This window comes from Borostomias antarcticus (assembly GCF_949987555.1).
Source record: "Borostomias antarcticus genome assembly, chromosome: 1".
NCBI classification, from domain to species: Eukaryota; Metazoa; Chordata; class Actinopteri; order Stomiiformes; family Stomiidae; genus Borostomias; species Borostomias antarcticus.
The window spans coordinates 58,284,450-58,306,877 of record NC_140234.1 but is presented as its reverse complement, the minus strand read 5'-3'; the positions used below and the strand labels follow the sequence as shown (position 1 = coordinate 58,306,877).

The following is a 22,428-nucleotide window of genomic DNA, read 5'->3' as shown; positions in this document are numbered from 1 at the left end:
TGGGTGAATACTAGATATCTAATGATCTTGAAAGAAATTGCAAATGCCATTACTGTGTGTGTGAACAAAAATTCTCAAGCAGTTCAACTAATGGTCCATCTCTTCATTAGTCTAATTGCTACAGTATTGCTTTAAGCAACATGGTCAGATTGATGACACTTGTCACTCAAGTTGAACTCACTAAGTGACTTCCACAAATGGACTCGTTGGTGTCCTTCTGTGGTAATGACACCCTCCGGGATCGTTCAAACTCTTCCACTTCATTCTGAACTGTGCTGGAAGATGGAAGATCCTCGATCCTGCCCCTCAGAACATCAATGTACGGACATTGTAAGAACTTACAATGACAGATGATGCTTAAACATTTTGAATTGGAGTATCATTACAAAAAGTAGCACTCAAAAGGAATGATTGACAGAAGCAATTAGTGTGATTTGCTACGGCAATAAGTCAACCTGAACATTCAATTTGAATTTGCCCGAGAAAAAAAAGATTGCTCTCTGCTAAATGACTTGTACTATATCACATCTGAGTCTGACTTCACATTAAGATTCAAAGCAGTCACGTTTTCTGTGGTGATAGAAAATAACATAGAGGCTTAGAAACTAAACATAACTGCATAACATGAAGCTACATTTATGATCATACAGTACACAAGTAAAAAACTCACTCTCAGTGCCTAAAGGTGAACACAAACACCATCAAAATGGCCTCCCAGCCCAGAGCTTCTGGAAGAAGAGTGGCAGCCATTAAAGAGATCCCATTCCCAGGCTGAGCACTCCGGATCAGAGCAAAGCCAGGAACAGTTTTAGATCAATAAAAGGACAAATGGGCACAAGCACGGAAACTAGATTCATTGTGCCTGACTGTGCAATTATCACTGGCAGCCCGGGTAATCTCAGACTCAGTCAAAACACAACGAGACGCCAAGCGTGTTCTGTAGATACAATTCGGGGGGAACGACTTTGCCTCCGTGCTGAGCTAATTGCTAACTGCTCATTTGCGTCGGTCGGCTGTGGAGATGACTGTCAATAACCCAAATAGCACGGAGCCCTGAGAAAGGAATGAGGCTCAACAGGAGGGGGGGGGGGTTGGGGGGGGGGGGCAGGACTTGACCTAGATCTGCTCGTACTGTAAGCCCGCCGACGAGTATCGCTCAAGTCATCTGTAATTCCGAGGAGACCCTGCCGAAGAGCGAAGACCCCACCCCCGCCCCCCCCCCCCCACCGCTCCCTCAACGCTGACAGATCCACGGGCTGTCGTGCCACCGTGCACACGCTTGTGTGAGAAACACGAGGGGAAGTCGTGCACAATGACGCCTCGCCAGCTGCCATACTGTGGAATGAGAGGGTGTACTGTATGTACTGTATGCCGCAGTTTATGCTGTGATGAGACCAAAGACGGATATCCAACCTCGGTTGAACAATGAAGTTCAATAAATAAAGTGTGCATTAACTTTTTATGTGTCCACTATGGTACTTTTTAGTGCTGTTGAAATGTTAATAATCTTGACTGCATGTCTTAATTATACAATAATGACAACGGTCCCACATTGGACCTGCCTACTCCCTCCCTGAGGTATATCCCCAACCCCTCACATGTTCTCGTTGGTGTACCTGACGAAGACCTTGTAGGTCGAAACATACATGGTACATACAATGTACCTTACTAAACAGTGTGTGGATATTATTCTTTTCCCAATAAATAAAGTATCTCATCATAATCTTATGTAACTGTAAAACAATCGTGCCCTTTTAAACTGATAATATTTACCTTGTCCAACGTTATGCTAAGTCCTCCTTGCGCAGGTTGACTCAGACCAACGTCTCCAACGTCAACCTCTGGGTGAATAACCTCTGATGCCCGACCCTGTGGTGATGTGAGTAAAACACACAGCCTAGCGGTCTCTTCATCCTGCCTCTGTCATCATCTCGGCCCTAATGACTTCCTTGATAAAAATTCACACCCCGTTTAGTGCTCTATGCCAGAGTCGGAGTAGAGATCGGATTGCACATACAGCTATAAATAACCGTAGTAATAACCGGAGAGTTGCGTGTTAGTGGACCTCTAATTACCAGGGAGGTGGAGGAGGCAGTGCATAACTCAGCTAGCGCAGTCAAACATTAGCATGTAGCGCCCGATGGGGGGGGTGGCGTGATGGCTTCACCTTAACCCGTTCACCACCTCTACACTGGGAGCCTTCTGATGGATATTGCTTCTGACAGCTCTTTAATGCATTGGTCTCCTTCCCTTCGGCTGGTTTGTGCTTCGCTATAATGTGCATTAGCCGCCATTACCCTGTTGATTCATGGGTGCCTATAGTCTTGGGAAGACCTCGCCGACTCTGTTAGTACCGAGTAAAACAAACCATCATTGGACGGAGGTCATATGGAGGGAAGTTAATCTGCCAGGAAATGGTTGCTCTATAATAATCCAAAGTTTTGTAACAAGCGCTGCACGCTGGTCAAGAATAATAATATCTCCAAAACATTGAGGCCACTCGGTCTTGAGAAACCGAAAATGGTCTACTGTCCTCTTCAACTGCACACAAGATTCAAAGGGCAGTTCATCTGCCTCAGGCCTGGGGAATTGTGAGACTGGGAGCAGAAACTAGGGGGGTGTATGCAGAGGTGTCCAGGGAAAAATGGTGTTTCGACCTTTGAACCTGTTTCCCGCGGAGGGCGGCCGCTGATTGGCCGGGTGAGTCCAGCTCGATAGCCAGACCTGAATCTCGATATCTGAACTCTGGATTGGGAGGAGGAATCTTCTCCACTGAGATCGTGTAAGTGCTGTAGCATCTCAATCTCCCAATTCCATTTAATGGTTTCTTATAGCATTACTGGAAGTCCTGATAACTCACAAACATATTATGTTTACTCACAGCAGGTTATAGAGTGCATGTCTTCATCAAACAGCAGGAATGTCATCTTCAATGACCTTGAACCTGTGATGTTTGGCACACGTTGACAACTGGAACAGAAAGCTACTCAACCACTTTAAACTGCTTTATTCTGTAAATTATTTTAAGCTTTTTAGAGACCAATATCAGATTGTCAGTGCAACTCTTCTCAAAGAAAGCTATCCAACGATCTAGCTGGACCACAATTGTTGCCTGTTAATTAATCATTAACAATAAATTATCTCACAACATAATGGACATCAGCTATAGTGTCCAACTGAGGTATTGGGACACATGAGAGTTTTGAGCTAATGTTGACCTAGCTCACACTGCAACGACTCGAACAGTGCGATTAGCGATGTGCTAGGCTAGCTAGTGCTAGGCTAGGCTAGCCATGATTAATGGTGATACCGTATTCTCCTTGGCGTGTTTGCGCCTGGCATCGGGGGTAATAATATAATATATTACTTGACTTCAAACAAAGGCAAAATGGCCGCTTCTCTTTATCATTTAACGGTTACAGTAAGTACTAAAGACGCAATGCTTGGGGTATAATGAGAGGAAATGACTTTATTGGGTGCTTCCTGGGCCTGGAGTGGTGAGTGTGATTAATACTGTGTGTGTACAGTATGTTCTGCAGGGCGTCATCACTGGGACTTCTCCATGGGACCAGAGGCCTATACACCATGACCCTCAATGGGATGTGAGCCCAAAGGACACACGCACATACAACACACACACGCACGCACATACAACACACGCACGCACGCACATACAACACACACACGCACGCACACGCGCGCACACACACACACACACACACACACACACACACACACACACACACACACACCCTGTTCTAAGCTGGGTCTGTAAAGGCACTGAACAGAGGATTCATTCCTAATTGGCTTGATGTCATAGATGGCTGAAAGCAAACATACAGTAACAGTGAACCACGTGCTGAGTACAGACCTACATATAGAGTACACTATGTGTGTGTGTGTGTGTGTGTGTGTGTGTGTGTGTGTGTGTGTAGCACATATGTATGGGGGCTGTACTTAGGGTTTGTTTTTAAGGGTCTGGGGAGGTTGGGATGTGGGTATAGGGATGAATGAAATCTCTGCTATATAACTTTTTTGTATTCCTTCTATGTGTGTAACTCTCCTACTGTGTACTATTTGACCCACTATTTTAAGACTGTATATTTATTTGCCCAGGGACTGCGGGTGGAAATTAGCTGTTTTAGCTTTAACCTTGTACAGTGCATCTCTCCCTATTCTATAGGGTAAATGTCTACTGTACCTTGTCCCTGTCTTAAAAATAAATAAAAATCAATCAATCAAAAATCAACCACACACAAACACACACACACACACACACACACACAAAGGTGCAAAGGTTCCTTCCGAAATGACAACTACCCGAAGCACACAGCCAAGAGAACAAAGGAGTGGCTTTGCCGAAAGTCTGTGAATGTCCTTGAGTGGCACAGCCAGAGCCCAGACCTGAATCCAATTGAACATCTGTAGAAAGAGCGGAACATGGCTTTGTACCAACCCTCCCCATCCAACCTGATGGAGCTTGCAAGGATATGCCAAGAGGAATGGGCAAAAATCTCCACTAACAAGTGTGCCAAGCTTGAAACTTCTTTGCCAAGATACCTGGAAGCTGTAATCGCTGCCAAAGGTGCCATTAGGCTAAGGGTGTGTATAGATATTTATCCGCTAAAAAAAACTATTTTTGTAAATTTGCTAATTTTTGGAAAGCCAGTTTCACCTCATCATTATTGGCTATTGTGTGTAGATGTTTGAGGCGAAAAATGTACTCAAGCTATCGTAGAATAAGTCTGTAACGTAATAAAACGTGGAGAAGGTGAAAGGGGCAGACTTTCTGGCTTGACTCTAACAGCAGCCCCTCCTCCATTGAGACATTTGAGCAGTCCAGACCTCATGGGCCCTCATGCCCTCATGAGTCAAGTGCAAAACCGCTTGACTCTCGCCTCTGTGACTTCAAGGTTCAAATCTCCAACTAAAAAAATCTACCAAGATCTGTCTCAGACTTGGTATTTCTTCACCCAGACTACTGACAGACACATTCAATTAAGATGTGGTGCAGAAACAGCAGGCGAGAGTGAGGATTACATCGGCGTACCGTCAATCACACCGCGCTCTGCTAGTTTCTAAATATGGCACCACTAGTTGGTACAGTTGGACTAGTAGGTCTCTACTGTACTAGTTCCTGTAATGGCGGATGCAGGGGTCTCCCGGTCAACGACTCGACTGAGCTCGGCTGGTCATGGCGGCTGATGGAGCCGTAATGGAGTGCCTGTCACCGCTCCGTGAAGGTCACGCCAGTGGGCGGAGCTCCGTGAAGGTCACGCCAGTGGGCGGAGCTCCATGAAGGTCACACCAGTAGGAGGAACATGGCGAGACAACGGAGAGCACGGTCCAGCTGTGACGTCATTGGCTAACATTCTTCTCTCTCTCTCATTCGCCGCCGATCAACCGCGCGAACCCAGACGACACGCGCGTGGCGTCACAGGCCCAGCGTCTGGTCCCTGCGAATCGCAACGACCAGCGGCGAGCGCGGCGCCTCACGATGGCCGCAGACTGAGATAAACACACACTCTCCAAAATGAGATTATAAAACACGATTGGATTCACGGCGGACGAGGGACACAAATCCCATATTGTTGGCAAAACATCGACCATGCCCAATCCTCTTAGTCTGTAACTTTTAGCCCGGATGTAGAGGAGCGATAGCCGTCTCTTAATCCCTCGCTGGTCTGACGTCGCGATGCCCGCGGCAAGAACTTCTCCTAGCGTCCGACGCAGCCCTGTGGACATGCAGACCACCTTATCAGTACCGAAGACCTTACACACAGAGAAGAGATTATGCAGAGAGAGGGAGAGAGAGAGAGAGAGAGAGAGAGAGAGAGAGAGAGAGAGAGAAAGAGAGAGAGAGAGAGAGTAGAGATTTCGTAGGGTAATTTCCCCTGACTCTTAGCGTATGTAAATGCCATTATACCACGTCCATGTCATATTCGACCGCCATCAACAATGGACCGTAGCCGTTAGCCAAAAACAACCTTTCTATGTTAAATGACAAAGCGCTTCACAATGGCCTCTCATTCACACACCAATGACGGCCAGCTGCCATGCGAGGTGCAAGCCTGCTCATTGGCAGCAATTTGGGGTTCGGTGTTTTGCTCAAGGACACTTCGACATGTGGACAGCAGGAGGCGGGATTCGAACTGCCGACCCTTCAGTCAATGGACGACCCGCTCTACCTTGTGAGTCACAGACGCCCACATGCAGGCTGAGGATTTTTGTGTAATACAATTTTATGGTATAGGCTCTATATACTGTACATAACCAATACATGTATAGGGTGGCGTTCATGGCTTTAAATGTCGAGTGTCATGTTTTGAGGAGTGTGTGGGACATGTGTTCAGGCAAAGCTCCATCAGAAGAACCCTTAAGCTAAACACGGCTATCAACTCTGGTGTAGTGACGTGCGTTCTAAGCTACTGTGAGTAAAAACCTGTACTGTAGCCGAACCCTGTTCTCATAACACAGTGCTGTAACAGCTAGTAGCTTTGACCGGAGAGAGGCTGTTCCCATAACACAGTACTGTAACAGCTAGTAGCTTTGACCGGAGAGAGGCTGTTCTCATAACACAGTACTGTAACAGCTAGTAGCTTTGACCGGAGAGAGGCTGTTCTCATAACACAGTACTGTAACAGCTAGTAGCTTTGACCGGAGAGAGGCTGTTCTCATAACACAGTACTGTAACAGCTAGTAGCTTTGACCGGAGAGAGGCTGTTCTCATAACATGGTACTGTAACAGCTAGTAGCTTTGACCGGAGAGAGGCTGTTCTCATAACATGGTACCGTACGTCCCAGCGATTCACTTCCTTTCCTGGTAATACATCTCTCTATTTATAACTGACAGTTATTCCCAGTTCACCTCTCGTCCACCTTTCCAGGGGTGAGCCCGGTGACCCCAGACTGACGCTGCGTTCCACGCTGGCTAGAAACAATCCACCGCTAAGTCCAAATGGCCTTTAAGTGCAGGGGTAAGGCTACATTAATATGGAAGGGTTGTCTCTCTTTCCTCTCTCTCTCTCTTTACTCGTTCTCTCTTTCCTCTCTCCCCCTGCCTTCTCTTCTCAGCTGTGTACACTCTTTTCTCCCCTCTCTCTCTCTCTCTCTCTCCTCTCTCTCTCTCTCTCTCTCTCTCAGGCTGTTCCAGCTGCTTGGTGATATAGAGCCGGTCTCAGCCATCTCACAGCACCACTTACCGGAGAGTCAATTTCTCCTGTCTTGCAAAGTTTTGCTGGCCGCCATACAGTAATATGTGTGTTTTTCGACTGTGAGGTGTGTGTGTGTCAGGGGGGGGGGGGGGGACCTTTAGGTTTTTGAGAGTTTCGAGAGGAATATTAGTCGATCCACAAAGAAGATCCGTGAATATAGACAGGCCTGACTGTGCTCTGTGCTCTGTGCTCTGTGCTCCGTGCTCCGTGCTCTGTGTGCTCTGTGCTCTGTGCTCTGTGCTCTGTGTTCTGTGCTCTGTGTGCTCTGTGTGCTCTGTGCTCTGTGCTCTGTGTGCTCTGTGCTCTGTGCTCACCACAATAACAGGGTCTGAAGTCTGTAGAGGTCTGTCCTGGTTGGAGCACGGGGGACTTATCCCAGTAGCTCATGTGTCCAAAAGCCAAGCCACACTACCACAGGGGCATAACCGTGTGTGTGTGTGAGAGAGAGAGAGAGAGAGAGAAAGAGTGTGTGTGTGTGTGTGTGTGTGTGTGTGTGTGTGTGAGAGAGAGAAAGAGTGTGTGTGCGTGTGTGTGTGTGTGTGTGAGAGAGATAGAGAGAGAGAGAGAGAGGGAGTGTGTGAATATGGGAACTGAGGGAAAGGTCAGATCATGGCAGAATGTGCTCTATGAGCCATGAGCGAGCCACACACTGGCAGCCAGGGAGAACGGTCTGCCTGTGGGAATCCAGACCGCCCCCCCCCTCCCCTGCCCCCTCCCCCCCCCCCCCCCCCCCAAAGCAGCTCAGGTGCTGCTTACAACCAGGCCGGCCTCTATGGGAGGAGCCACCCTCAGCTCCACGTTTGTTTTTAATTCTGATAATTATTATAATTGCTGCAGCACAGTCATACATTGTCAACAGAGACACATTTTCCACAGAGGAGTGTGATCACTCATGCCTCTCGATCTATCGTAGCCATGCAATACTGAAAAGTTCTGAAAAATCTTACATAAAATAATCGATTTTCGTCCGCTTTATGATTGGTTACAGTAAGGATTCACACAAAGACACCAGAGCCAATGTAGCGAACACAAGCAGCTAGATGGACAGATGCAGATGATGGATGACTGGATGAAAGGATGAATGGATGACTGATGAATGGATGGCTGAATGGATGAGTGGATGGATGAATGGACGGATGACTAGATGGATAACTGGATTAATAGATGAGTGGATGAAAGGACGCCTGGATGAATGGATGACTAGAGGGATAGATGACTGGATGAATAGATGAATAGATGAATAGATGAATAGATGAATAGATGAATGGATGAATGGATGACTGGATGAATAGATGAATGGATGACTGGATGAATAGATGAATAGATGAATAGATGAATGGATGCCTGGGTGAATAGATGAATGGATGACTGGATGAATATATGAATGGATGACTGGATGAATAGATGAATGTATGACTGGATGAATAGATGACTGGATGAATAGATGAATGGATGAATGGATGAATGGATGAATGGATGAATGGATGACTGGATGACTGGATGAATATATGAATGGATGACTGGATGAATAGATGAATGGATGGAGGGATGACTGGGTCGGGGCGTTGGGGGTGTGGGTGGTATCTCGTGGCCCAGGCCCATGAATGTTTAATGGTGCTAGTGGAGCCGGGAGGGAGGAAGCTGACTGTGCTGTCAGTGCGCCGCTGTAAGAGGAGACGAGGAGGAAGTGAGCCAGCCGTGGGGGGGGGGGGGAGGGGGGGGGTACAGTATTCTGTGCAGGCGTACTGTACGGTACAGTACGGTAGAAGGATAGTTTACGTTTATTTTGGATCCCCGTTTGCTGTCGCAGAACGACACCCAATCTTCCAGAGGTCCGCAAAAAAATTGTGAGATTGTCCCACGGGAACAGGTATGTAGGCACAGGCTGTCGGCAAAACGCACCAGACCGCACAAGACCACCCCCCCCCTCCCCCCACACACACACACACACACACACACTGTCAGATACACACACACACACACACACACTGTCAGTCACAAACACACACACACGTAAACACACACAGGCAGGCAGAGTGTGTGTGTGTGTGTGTGTGTGACTGACAGTGTGTGTGTGTCTGACAGTGTGTGTGTGTGTGTGTGTGTGTGTGTGTGTGTGTGTGTGTGTGTGTGTGTGTGAACTCTGAGAGACGACAGAGGGAAAGGCTAGCACGCCGCTCTCTGTGCCTCTTTTCAGGCGTCTGACAGAAACAGACACCAACTGACAAACGAGACTAAAGTGTTTTCCTCCGAGCCGCTAGGCTGGACAGAGGCCGTCTGCCTCAGGCCCTCGTCTGACGCTGGACGAGGCCGCTGTGTAGAGACGTCACCGGCAACAAAATGTCTGTCTCCAACTGTAGAGAGACAGCTGGTTTCAGAGTCTGGGCATTGGTCTGCTTTACGGCTTCATATCATTCATATCGACGTCTTAATGTGCAGCGCAATACTAATTAAAGATAATGTTAACGTATCGTAGTGGCACAGACCGTCCTACAAGGGAAATAAATCCTAACATCGACCGGCCTTGAGAGTTAGATTGCGTATGTATGTTTGCAGCATGTAAGGGAACACCAACTGCTTTCCGAATCTGAATTAATGTCAAATCTCAATCAATCAAAATCCTTGAACACACCAGCTAAAAGAGGAAACAGAGGCCAACCTTCCAGCAGACAGGAAGCTGACTGGAATGTTAAACACCGCTCTCCCTGATGTCACCACGTTGTTGTCATAGAAATTATAGTTTCATCACCTCCTTTTTTAATTCACCACCTCCCTCAACCTTTCACATAGCTGTGCTAACCTAATTCATGACAGGATGACCTCCAGGAGGTCAACACACCTAGACGTTCCTTTGTCCCTTTGTCCCTTTGTCCCTTCAAGAAATTACTGCCTGTATTCTCGACCACTGTTGATGACGCCTGCCATTTAATATGACGTACAATGGGTTAGCCAATCACATCCTGGAAGCGCTATACCTGTGTTTTGCTTGAATATAAGGCCGCGCTGACCAGGAGGCGGTACTTCTTTGGATCAACCACTCATGTGCGTTGTCCAGGAAGTCCTTGCGCTCGTATGTTTTCTCAATAAACCAGACTTAACCTGTTTGAGCGAATCTTGGCAAATCCTTTTTGATTAGATCAGTTAAAATCCATTACATTGTCCACGTTTCTGTACGGGCAGCTGTATCTCAAGGTGCCTCCAAAATGTGACTGCCACCAGAAGTTTGGTCCTGATGTCCGCCAAGGTCATTTTTCAGTTTTCTTTACAGATTATGAAAGTGTAAATTGTAAGCTTTCAGATGATGTGCCATGCATTGAAATCTGCAAATATTTAAAGAAGATATGCTTCTGTGAATGTTTGTACACATGAATTTACTAAGCAGAGAAAAAGGGCCTCAAAGATTCAGAGCTCTTCACACTTCTCACAGCCAGGTAATGGGTGGGAACAGTAGCTGGTTAACCCCGCCCCTAACCCCGCCCCCAACGACACCCCCACTGGACTAGCTGTCATTGGCCGGGTTTCCCGAACGAGTTAAGAAGCTTCTTAACTCCAAAGTACTTCTTAACTTCCATGCAAAGGGTTGCTTAAGAGGGGTTCCTTAAGAAGGTTCTTTATCGGGAAACCCAGCCATTATCTGTCAGTGGCTGTCAGTGTTGGTTTGATGGGCTCTGCGCCGTGGCTGAGGTTCCGATCCAACCGTCCTCTCTCCCGACCGCCCGACCCGCCCTCTTCAGCTTCTGGATTCACTTACCGCGGCCCGAGCCCGGCGGCGCCAGCAACCCCACGGGTCGATTAGACCAGAGAACACCGGCGTGAAATCCAAAACATGGCCTCCCCAAACCCTGGGCACAAAGGATCAGATGTCTTAATCCTCCTCGTGTGGGCGCGAAGGATGGCTGTCGAAAAATTCACCCCAAGCTGCCGGATGACCCCCCCTCCGGGCAGTAGGTTGGGGTGCCTGGTCGGCACGGACGCGCCGTACGCAGACCCGGTAGCGTGCGGGATTGGGTGCGCTGGGGTGCGTAGACTGGGGCGCTAAAACTGTCGTGTGGAGTTAGGCATCGCCAAGAGGGGTAGTTCACAGGCAATCGGTGGGCTGCCATGCTTCCCAGAGCTTTATTTTCTGTCCATGTGACACATTCGGCTCTCTGTGTGAATACTGACCTACTAGAGGTCTGTACTGATGAATACTGACCTACTAGCGGTCTATGCAGATGAATACTGACCTACTAGCGGTCTACGCTGTTGAATACTGACCTACTAGAGGTCTATGCAGATTAATACTGACCTACTAGTGGTCTATGCAGATGAATACTGACCTACTAGTGGTCTATGCAGATTAATACTGACCTACTAGCGGTCTATGCAGATTAATACTGACCTACTAGAGGTCTATGCAGATTAATACTGACCTACTAGTGGTCTATGCTGTTGAATACTGACCTACTAGTGATCTATACAGATGAATACTGACCTACTAGCGGTCTATGCAGATGAATACTGACCTACTAGCGGTCTACGCTGTTGAATATTGACCTACTAGTGGTCTATGCAGATGAACACTGACCTACTAGTGGTCTATACTGTTGAATACTGACCTACTAGTGGTCTACGCTGTTGAATACTGACCTACTAGTGGTCTATACTGTTGAATACTGACCTACTAGTGGTCTACGCTGTTGAATACTGACCTACTAGTGGTCTATGCTGTTGAATACTGACCTACTAGCGGTCTATGCTGTTGAATACTGACCTACTAGCGGTCTATGCTGTTGAATACTGACCTACTAGTGGTCTATGCAGATGAATACTGACCTACTAGCGGTCTATGCAGATTAATACTGACCTCCTGCTTGATGTGAAATAAATAAATGAATAGTATATAATAGTGATTTTCGTCTGACAGCGACGATATGCCCCCGTATGAAAGAGCACACATGTGAAGGCAGGTCATACATGTTCTGAGAACACATTATGAAGCTCCGCCTCCCACATTCTTGCAATTCACTGGACTGTGCACTCTTTTACGATTTTCACTGCCTACAGCAAACAAATTCCACAGAAAACTTGAAGAAAAGAAAACTTCTGTTATATTGTGTTCGATTACCTTGTTCCGGGTGTACAATTCTACTTTTTGCTAATTATAAGTTCTAGCAGATTTAATTAATCCAAGCTGTTAGTGACAGGTATTATTAATCACATTTAGCCCAATCGCTAATACACTGAGGGAACACAGTCGATCGCTGGCATATTCATGTTAATTTAACATTAGCAAGCTCCAACTGTAGCGTTTGTATCGCAGTTCATCAAATTTTTTCCAGTCAAGACAATTATGGTGGATGGAGATCTGTTGATATCTAGTGGAGAGGGCATTCTAGCCCAAGTTTCATGCCGCGATCCACTAACTTTAATTGGAATAACTTGACTAGACTAGCGTTTCAAATTAATTTCCAACATCCAATAATAATGTACAGTACTGTTTGTGTGACAGTGGCGCAACATCTACTTTGACCTTGGAGCTCAGAGCATCCACCGTAGAAATGTCTTGACTTCATGAAAGAGCATTCCTTCACTGGAAGGGCCCTCCGAAGTAAGGACCTCAAAATGCTGAAAGCACACACACACACACACACACACACACACACACACACACACTGTTAAAAGCACGACTGCCGCACTGGCTGGACTGTAAACCCACCCGTTTCAGTGCTGAGATCCCAGAGTTCCCGAGCTGAATCGGCCCAGCGTTTTTGGGTGGCGTAGCCGACTGAAGCGACGGTTATGAGACTATCTAAGATCAAACCTGGCGGGGGAGGAGGGTTCGGGGGGGGGGGGGGGGGGGGGGATTGGAAAGAAAGCAATTACTATCGAGCGGCGCGGTGACACCTCAAAGACCTGCGGACGTCTGCCCAGACAAGACCGGCCCGGGAGGGGCGTGCTGTCATCAACAGGCCGGCGGGCCGATTGAGCTGAGCAGCCTGAGATGGCGGCGCGCTGTACTTTCACACGAGTTGTACTTCCAAACAAACGGGGCGCTGCCTCGTTGGAACCTCTCCACCAGCGTTAGAGCTGTGCTCAACCGGCCAAACACCGCCACCCCCCCCCTCGAACCAACCATTGATATTCTGAACACGGCGCCTGCTCTGTCCTCGCCCCCCCCCCCCCCCCCCCCCCCCCAAGTAATTACAGGCTCGGACGGCTTAACGGTGACGGAGCGGCGACGGCCGATGGGGGCGGCGCCCTGCAAACATATGAGAGAGTAAATGCCGCTCGAAACAAACGGCCCTGGTGTTGAAGGCCAGCGATCCCCTCCGACCCCGATCCCCTTTCCGGGGGGGGGTTTCTTTGGGGGGGGGGCGCCCCTCTCAATGCGCATCAGAGCGAGCGTACCGTCGAAAAGGGCGACCGATGGATTCCGACTATCGGGGGCCCCGTCTCTCGATCCCTTCCCAAGATCAGAGGGGCAGCAGCTGTGGGGGCGTCAAGCGGGCCGGACAGGAAGCAGATGTGTTGTTTGTTCCCGGGCCAAGAGATGACGGGAACTGTTGAGTCTCAGTTCGTGGCTAAATAACACCGGCACGCCGGCGCCAACGCCTCCCTACCTCCTACTTTGGCGAGACGTTATTTTCGTAAGACGAGCAGGAAGTTACAAGGTTAGGAAGTCCTTTTTCCCCCCCTGCGGAGACCAGGCAGCTGACAACCGGCGCCGGAGGACCGGTGAACAGACCTGGCGTGGACGCACGCGCGCGGCCGCTAACCCCCCCCGCCGCCCCCGACGGCGCGCCGGTTTGCTCCCACGCCGTTCGCGTGGAATCTACAGTACAGTACAGTACCACGTCTCTCGCTGAGACGGCGGTAAGCGGTGGTTATTTTTACAGTGAGGACTGTGAGCTGGTTTTGCTGATGATAAGATGCAGTACACTGTGTCTGGTCAGCGTCTGGTCAGCGTCTGGTCAGTGTCTGGTCAGCGTCTGGTCAGTGTCTGGCCAGCGTCTGGTCAGTGTCTGGTCAGTGTCTGGTCAGCGTCTGGTCAGCGTCTGGTCAGTGTCTGGTCAGTGTCTGGTCAGTCGCTGCTGTCTGGACACTGGTGAAGGGGCCATCAGAGCTCTATGCTGTCACTGTCCCTTGCGATGCAAAACCCTTGTTTGACCTTGAGACTGGATCAGAAAGCTGTGTTCAACGTGATATGGCCTATTATTAATATGAATTATTATATGATTATAATCTAATCCATTAGTAGACAATCTTTGAAATGCCACTGATAATTCGAGAGAACAGAAAAACAGAAATAAATTACAGCAGTGGATCGAGGCCGGGCGCTTTGAGGAGGAAGAGGAAGGAGGCAGTGATAAATACATGAGGGCCTCTTTAAAACTTCTAAAATCTTTCAAATGATGTGTCTGAAATCTGAACAGTACAATCCCTGAGTAGGTATTAGCATCATTATTCTGCATCACCCGGGGCTTGAACTCACAACCAGACACCAAGGGAAGGTCATGTTCTGGGTTGAGCCAAGTGAGAAGCTGAAAGTTTGACCTAAAAAACACCACAGGAATATTAATAGATCTACATACTGTGATGGGAATGAGTTGTGGGACTCTGGACTGAGCATGGATTCACTGATTGACTGATTTGATTGGATTGAACACAGGTGGGACTGATTGAGACAAAAGACTGGTCAGATGAAGTGATGCAAACAAAAGAAGCAAAAACAAGAAACAGAAGCAGCTCTAACAAACATGAACAGTAACATAGATGATGACATAGATGGTTTCACACTGACTTAAACATCACAATCATAAGGGTTGCATGTGAATGTCACAGGTGCATGTACAGTAACATGGAGGTTTCAGCAGTTTCCACAAAATGTTTGTTAAAATAAAGGCGCCGCGAGGGGCCAAAAACAAAACCAAAGACTAAACAATAAAACCAAGGTATACAATCTTTTTATATCTAGCTTTTCGGTGGCCTAGCTGGTAGCGGTGTTTATGTCATTATACTGACGAGTGACACAGTGACACCTGTGACACACACACACCACAGTGGCATGAATAAAACAGACATGTTACGGGCTGTCTCCAACACGGACTGGGTGGGTTTCCGTGTTGACAAGTCTGAAATAGTAGCACACTGACCTTACTACAACTGAACACTGAAGCTCTGTGGAGTAGAACCATGTATAATTAAACGATTTCAACAAGACCTCTCATAACGGAACCTCTCCCCATGAATGCCACACAGCAGATGTTCTCAGCCGAGAAACCGACGGTTCCACAACGCAAAATGGAGGCAGGAGTCGTACGGTCTGACAACAACCAATGCTTCCTGGCCCGAATACAAACTGATTGACATCTGAAGGCTGTCACCATTTGCCCTGAGCAACAGGGTGGTCTTAGGGCTGCACGATTATGACAAAAGATAATAATTGCGATTATTTGCTTCAAAATGCTAATTGCGATTAATAATTGGGATTAATATTTAATATATAATATTAATATATAATAACCAAAATGCTCCCAAATCACGGACGTTGATCCCTTTCTTGCTACTAACTCACTGACTAATTTTTTCACTACTCACGGCTGTGGGTACTGGAATCGCTGCGCACAGCGCACTCAGCGGGAACGCATGTGATTGGTCAGACAGCATAAGCGCCTGTGATTCGTCCGTGTAGTCCTAGCACACTCAATTCAAAGCAAAATTATTAATCACATTAATTGCGGCCTTTTGCGATTAGTTAATCGCGGAGGTCATAATCGAGATTTTGATTAATTCACGATTAATTGTGCAGCCCTAGGTGGTCTGTGTCACGCTCAGACAGGCGGAACCCCCCACCCCCCCCCCCCCTGGGATACAGACTCTGTCCAAACCAGATTACCATGCCAACGCAATGCAACACAAACTGCAAATGACAGGTACAAACAGCAACGTTGCTTAAAGCTCTCGGATAAACAAACTCCTTCAACTCCTACAGCACATTTTTCAGAAAACCTCTTGGAGTTGTGATGGTCCGTCTGTCCACAGATGTTCAAATACCTGCTTCTTACCTCACCACAAAACCACAGTGCACACTGAGGAAAACCACATGGAACCATTTACCACATCAAGATTGAAGCGGTCTTAATAGGGTTCTTGTTATTGGCCAGGATCTCTTATTCTCGGAGATTGCAGGACTTGTTCTCGTGACCTCGGCACGTTTGAGTAATACAATACTTTATCTGAGTTCACTGGGTTCTTATGAACCATTTTACTCTGAGCGAGACTCCCACTCACTTCCAGAAAGGAGGACACACACACACACACACACACACACACACACACACACCTCTCTGCCTCTGATGCCAGTCTGCGGGTTAGGGAGAGCATGCCGGTGGAAGTACAGTGCAGACAGGAAGCGAGTGTTTCGAAGAGTGCTGAGAGTTGAGAAATGGAATCGGGGAGCCAGATAAGATACCGTGGCCTCGTTCAACATCTCATAGAGCGACGAGCCGAGCAGGCAGCTCATATATTCTAATGGGGGGGAGGACATGACACCGCCGGGCTAGGCTCTCGAAGTTGGCGAGAAAATGATGTTGTTGAGGATTTCTCAATACACTGTAGAGCACAGTAGACCAGCGGAAGCTGTAAACACCATTGTTGTGCCAGTCAACAGGGAAGTGATCTAAATCCATTTATCATAGCATAACATGCACGCACACTCAAACGCCAAGAGTAGAGTTATGAAACACATACTTACTGTGGAGTGCATTATCTCTCGCACTCGTGCACACACACACACACACGCACACACACGCATACACACACACACACATGCATACACACACACACACACACACACACACACACACACACACACGCATACACACACACACGCACACACACACACGTACACACACGCATACACACACACACACATACGGACTCACAGCATGAAATCAATGCTCTGACTTGGCCATCTCAGCGTTCCTCCCTGTGGTTACCTACTCACAGTTTTCTGTGAGGTCAAACGCTGTGGTTTAACGTGTGTGTATGTGTGTTGTGTGTGTGTGTGTGTGTGTGTGTGTGTGCCTGTGAGGTCATCGAAAGCGTCCAGTCTGGCTGTGAAGGGGAAACGCTGTGGTTTAACGTGTGTGTGTGTGTTGTGTGTTGTGTGTGTGTGTGTGTGTGTGTGTGTGTGTGTGTGTGTGCCTGTGAGGTCATCTGGCTGTGAAGGGGGAACGCCGTGTGGGAAGGATGGAGGCGTTGAGACGCTGGTACCCTCGCGCTGCTGCCCCCCTCCCTCCACCCTCCACCCTCGCCAACCCTGCAGACGACGGAGTGACATTTAACTCACAGCTTAGTCATAATCAGTTTAGCAGGGGCGAGGGGGGGGGGGGCAGTCTGCCGGGGCATATGCACGCATCACGGTTAAAGATGCATCACCCCCCCCCCCCCCCCAGGGGAGCATGTGGGCCGTGGATGGGAGCAGACGGTCGCCATGGCGCGTGCCCCCACAGGCCGCCATTAACACGGAGCCCTGCCATCCCATAATACTAGCACTTAGGAAGGAGAGGGGCCTGGTGACTCAGGGGGGAGAAGAGGGCTGAAAGAGAAGAGAGAGAGAGAGAGAGAGAGAGAGAGAGAGAGAGAGAGAGAGAGAGACAAGGGTGGAGAGAGAGAGAGAGAGAGAGAGAGACAGGGTGGAGAGAGAGAGGGAGAGAGAGAGACAGGGTGGAGAGAGAGAGAGAGAGACAAGGGTGGAGAGAGAGAGGGAGAGAGAGAGACAAGGGTGGAGAGAGAGAGGGAGACAGAGAGACAGGGTGGAGAGAGAGAGGGAGAGAGAGAGGGAGAGAGAGAGGGAGACAGAGAGACAAGGGTGGAGAGAGAGAGGGAGAGAGAGAGACAAGGGTGGAGAGAGAGAGGGAGAGAGAGAGACAAGGGTGGAGAGAGAGAGGGAGAGAGAGAGGGAGACAGAGAGACAGGGTGGAGAGAGAGAGGGAGAGAGAGAGGGAGAGAGAGAGGGAGACAGGGTGGAGAGAGAGGGAGCGGGGGGAGACAGAGAGAGCAGGAGAAGGAGGGAAAGAGGGGGAGAGGGAAAGAGAGAGTGAGGGGAGACAGAGAGAGCAGGAGAAGGAGGGAAAGAGGGGGAGAGGGAAAGAGAGAGTGAGGGGGGACAGAGAGAGATGAAACGTGTCAGTCAGAGGGGGGGTAAACTAAGGCTAAGACATAGATAGATACTGTACATAGATAGATAGATAGATAGATAGAGATAGATAGATAGATAGATACACCTGTAGATAGATAGATAGATAGATAGATAGATAGATAGATAGATAGATAGATAGATAGATAGATAGATAGATAGATAGATAGATAGATAGATAGATAGATAGATAGATAGATAGATAGATAGATAGATAGATAGACATTGTTGAAAGAGAAGGCCGCGCTATGGGAGGAGAGAGGGACAGAAGAGGGGAGAGAAGAGAGAGGAAGGACAGAGAGAAATACAGAAAGAGAGAAAGAGAGAAAGAGAGCAGACTGGTCAACATCCAGGATTATCACTGGCCAAAGAGCAGCATTCACCAGCTGACAGCTTAGACCACACTGTCTGTGTGGACAGAGCGAGGACAGAGCCCAACAGAGCTTCTCTGTGTGTGTGTGTGTGTGTGTGTGTGTGTGTGTGTGTGTTTGTGTGTGTACAGGGCTCTGTGCGTCCTATGTGGGTGTTAGAGCTGAGGACAAGCACCATATGATGTGCTAGTGAGGCTGACGGGCAGTGGAACAAGGTGACAGTCTCTTCAGAGCCAGACAGCCGCAGGCATGTGACACCAGCACAGCGTCACACACTGTACTGTCCCCCCTCTCCTTGGCGCACACACACACGCACATACGCACACACACACTTGTACAGAACCTTCAAAGAAGCGAATACGTAAAAGTACATTCATACTACTAATAGTATACTATGAAACATTTGGACACATTTATTTTATTGCGTTCCGGTTCATCTCCAAACTCAAGAAACCGAACAGTAGCCCTACCGCACACTTACAGGACTAAACTATGATAAAAGGACATCATTTAGCTGGATAGATGTGCACACCGTAAGAATGCTGACTATCTAACTATCTTATAAGTATTCAGTTTAAAATTTTCAACATGTCATAAATATTCATTGCAGAAGCCCCCGCTTCTACTACAAAGCACTCCCCCTGGTGGACAGAATGGGAAATGCGGGGCTAATTGAGTCCAAGTCAGGACCAAGTAATTTCAGAGCTCAATCATCAATATTTCACTTCTTCACAAATATTGACAAGACATTGCGAATCGCAAAAGTTCATCGCACTAGCCTACCCCAAGTAGGTTATGTTCATGAGAGAAGACACATTGGAAATGGTTTGCAATCTTACGGTAGGCTACAACCACTTGATTGTGACAGCCGATAAGAGCGTTCCGGATGGAGGAACGCGTTAGTGCGTGAGTGATAATCAATTTCCTTGCCCCCCCCTCCAATATTGGATTATAGAAATGGCAAGTCAAAACACGTCCTAACTTGAAAATGATCATTGTCACTCTTGCCTATTACGTGAGTCAGGCCTACTTCAATCAAAATGTTCTTCCAAACAGGTGCAAGACATTATATTTTGATATATATTAAGTAGGTGACCATACAGGTGCTCAAGCAATTTAAATCCAATTGTTTTGTCTTGTCAAATAAATATAAAAGAAAAAAAACATCAAGCCAAAGAATAAACATAGTCATAAAACGTGTTCTTAGCGTGACTAAATATTGCACTTCAACTCACCTTGAGCTGTCGTTCCTCGGGTGCCGAAAACACTTGCTATCAAAGTGGCCACATACCAAATCATAGTACTACCGCCAACCAGAAAGAAACCGCATCATATCTCAAAGTGCCCCTTTCAGTAAACCTGTCATTGGCGAGCCCCCCAGGGACGAGAACGCTGCTGGTATCCTTGTTTTCATGCCCTGCACACTTCTTCACCGGCGCGTCCCTCTCTCTCTCTCTCTCTCTCTCCGTCCCTGCTCTCTCCTCTCCTCCTCTCTGGCTGAGACAGAGCACCTGCAGAGCGGCAGGGAAGCGGCGGGCAGGAACCCCGACGCGAAACCAAGCGTGACAATTGAGCCTCTGGACCCGCCTCCGCACTCTTTTCATTGGCGGGTGTGGGTGGATCCGGGGCGTGGATTGGCCCCCTGTCCCGTCGCTCTGATTGCGGTACCGAGGGGTAGCCTACCCGGACCTGCAGCATCATGCGCATTCACCCAAAGGATCTTGCGTCTTCTTTGCCACGATCTACATCAACTATAAATGCATCCACACACGGCAGCTGTCTGTTACGCTTATAAATTATGTATTTTATCCTGAATACGTTGAAGTCATGTGATTAATATATCAGTGATTATCGCCTAGGCTACATCACAGCCATCACCAGAAGCGCGCTATATATATACACCGATCAAGACTGTACAAGAATCGTCCATAGCTGTATTCAGATTCCACAGTTCAGTATTAACTGTCAAGAATTCTAATTTGTGTTCGGTATTTATGATCTACAGTGGTTAGAAGTTAATAGCCTAAATAAAGAAGAAACGCAACACATAAAGTAGCCTATGCATCACGCCAAAGCTGTAAATGTCATGAGATGATGCATTGATGATTCGTTCAACTTTAGACCCCCCCAGTCTACCAAGTCTAAACTCCTCATGTGACAAACATGTCATTAAGGATTAGACTTCGGATAGTAAAATGCACCAGGGAATCTTAATTTATCACTCTGAATAAGATTTTAGTTTTTCTATGCATTGATGCGATTTATGTTGATTCCCTACTTGGCTTAAGACAAAAAAATATATTCTTTATTTGCAGTTGATAGACTACACATAAAATAAATCAGCTGTAAATCTAGGCTACATTTTCTTTTAAATGTCAGACTTGTTCTTACAGTCATGTCAATGGCAGCTCTGGCCCACTTTCGCCAATGTGTTTAATGGAGGCATTGATGTGCCACCGCTTCTGACCCCCGCGCCACCCTCTGGGGACATTTTATTGGGTAACACACGAGTTACTGGATCCATCATATTCAGCGTTTTCTATGATCGGTGGCCAGAGTTCTTTGGCATCTAAGTCCACGCTGCAAGTAAAAGTAAAATATATGACAATATAATACATTTGACATCACGAAACAGAAACCCCTTTCATCTAAGTGGCAAAACGAAATAGTTTATCTAATCAATGTAAACACGTCTATACTTGCATAGGCCTATTAACTTGATTGATAACGCCTACACACTAACAAGCTCCACCGACGCTCTGTAAAAGATAGAGAAGAAAAGTTTAAGACTACTGATGTAAATCTCATTCATTTAGGCTATTGCCTGTGGTGGCTGTTCCCATGGCAATGATGAATCCCACCCCTATCTTTGTTTGCTAGGATAAGATTTATGACATGGATAATATGACGGTTTATTACACTATCATAGCTTAAATTTAGCATTAAACAGTATTCAATGAGAAGTTACCAACATTCCCTCATGTGAATAATTCAAGATTAAAGATACGACAAGCCCTTTTTATTTACGTAGTTGATAATGAGTTGGAAATGAATGACGATCGGGGATAGAATTAAGTTATATCAGGTATGCAGATGAGTCCCATGTAGTGGATGTCCCTATGGGCTCAACTGTTAGCGTGTCAGCCTCACAAGCGGGAGAGCATGGGTTCGAATCCCGCCCTGGGCAAGCCCTTAACATGGGTTACTTTGATGCCGTGACCTGGGTGTCCAGTGGTGTGGAGTGAGTTTAGGAGGTTGAGTGTAACCGAGTGACAAAGTGTCCTTGTGAGTAGCGAGTGGTTGGTTAAACTCACTCCTCAAAGGAGCGCTAACAGTCCCTCCAAGATGGACGTCCGTGTCGGCGCAACTGTGAGCGCGTCCACCTCAGGAGCGGGACCGCGAGCGTGGGTTCAAATCCTGGCCTGGGCAAGCCCTCAACATGGGTTCTACTGTACATGAACAATAAGATCATTCAAATCATGCAGTGTCATGTTTTCTTAAATGGAAAGTTAATATCACAAGTTTAGGTTTTGGTTATTAAATGTGTACAATAAAGACATTTCCCATTTCCAACAGTGCGATAAACCTGCCTAGCCCTTCAATATTAATGAAACGGTTGAGTACACCAGCATAGCTACAGTACTTTAACAGTGGCGGAGTC

The 22,428-nt window shown here is 47.5% G+C and overlaps 1 protein-coding gene across 1 annotated transcript in view; it reads right to left on the bottom strand.

The window, feature by feature from the left end:
- Positions 1-20,066, bottom strand: part of igsf9bb (immunoglobulin superfamily, member 9Bb) — a gene marked incomplete at both ends in the record, with an annotated part of 125,294 nt that extends 105,228 nt beyond the window's left edge. Inside the window, one exon of the mRNA XM_084441786.1 lies at positions 20,003-20,066. Coding sequence (XP_084297912.1) covers positions 20,003-20,066 — 64 coding nt within the window. The remainder of the gene's footprint in view (positions 1-20,002) is intronic.
- Positions 20,067-22,428: the final 2,362 nt, after the last annotated feature.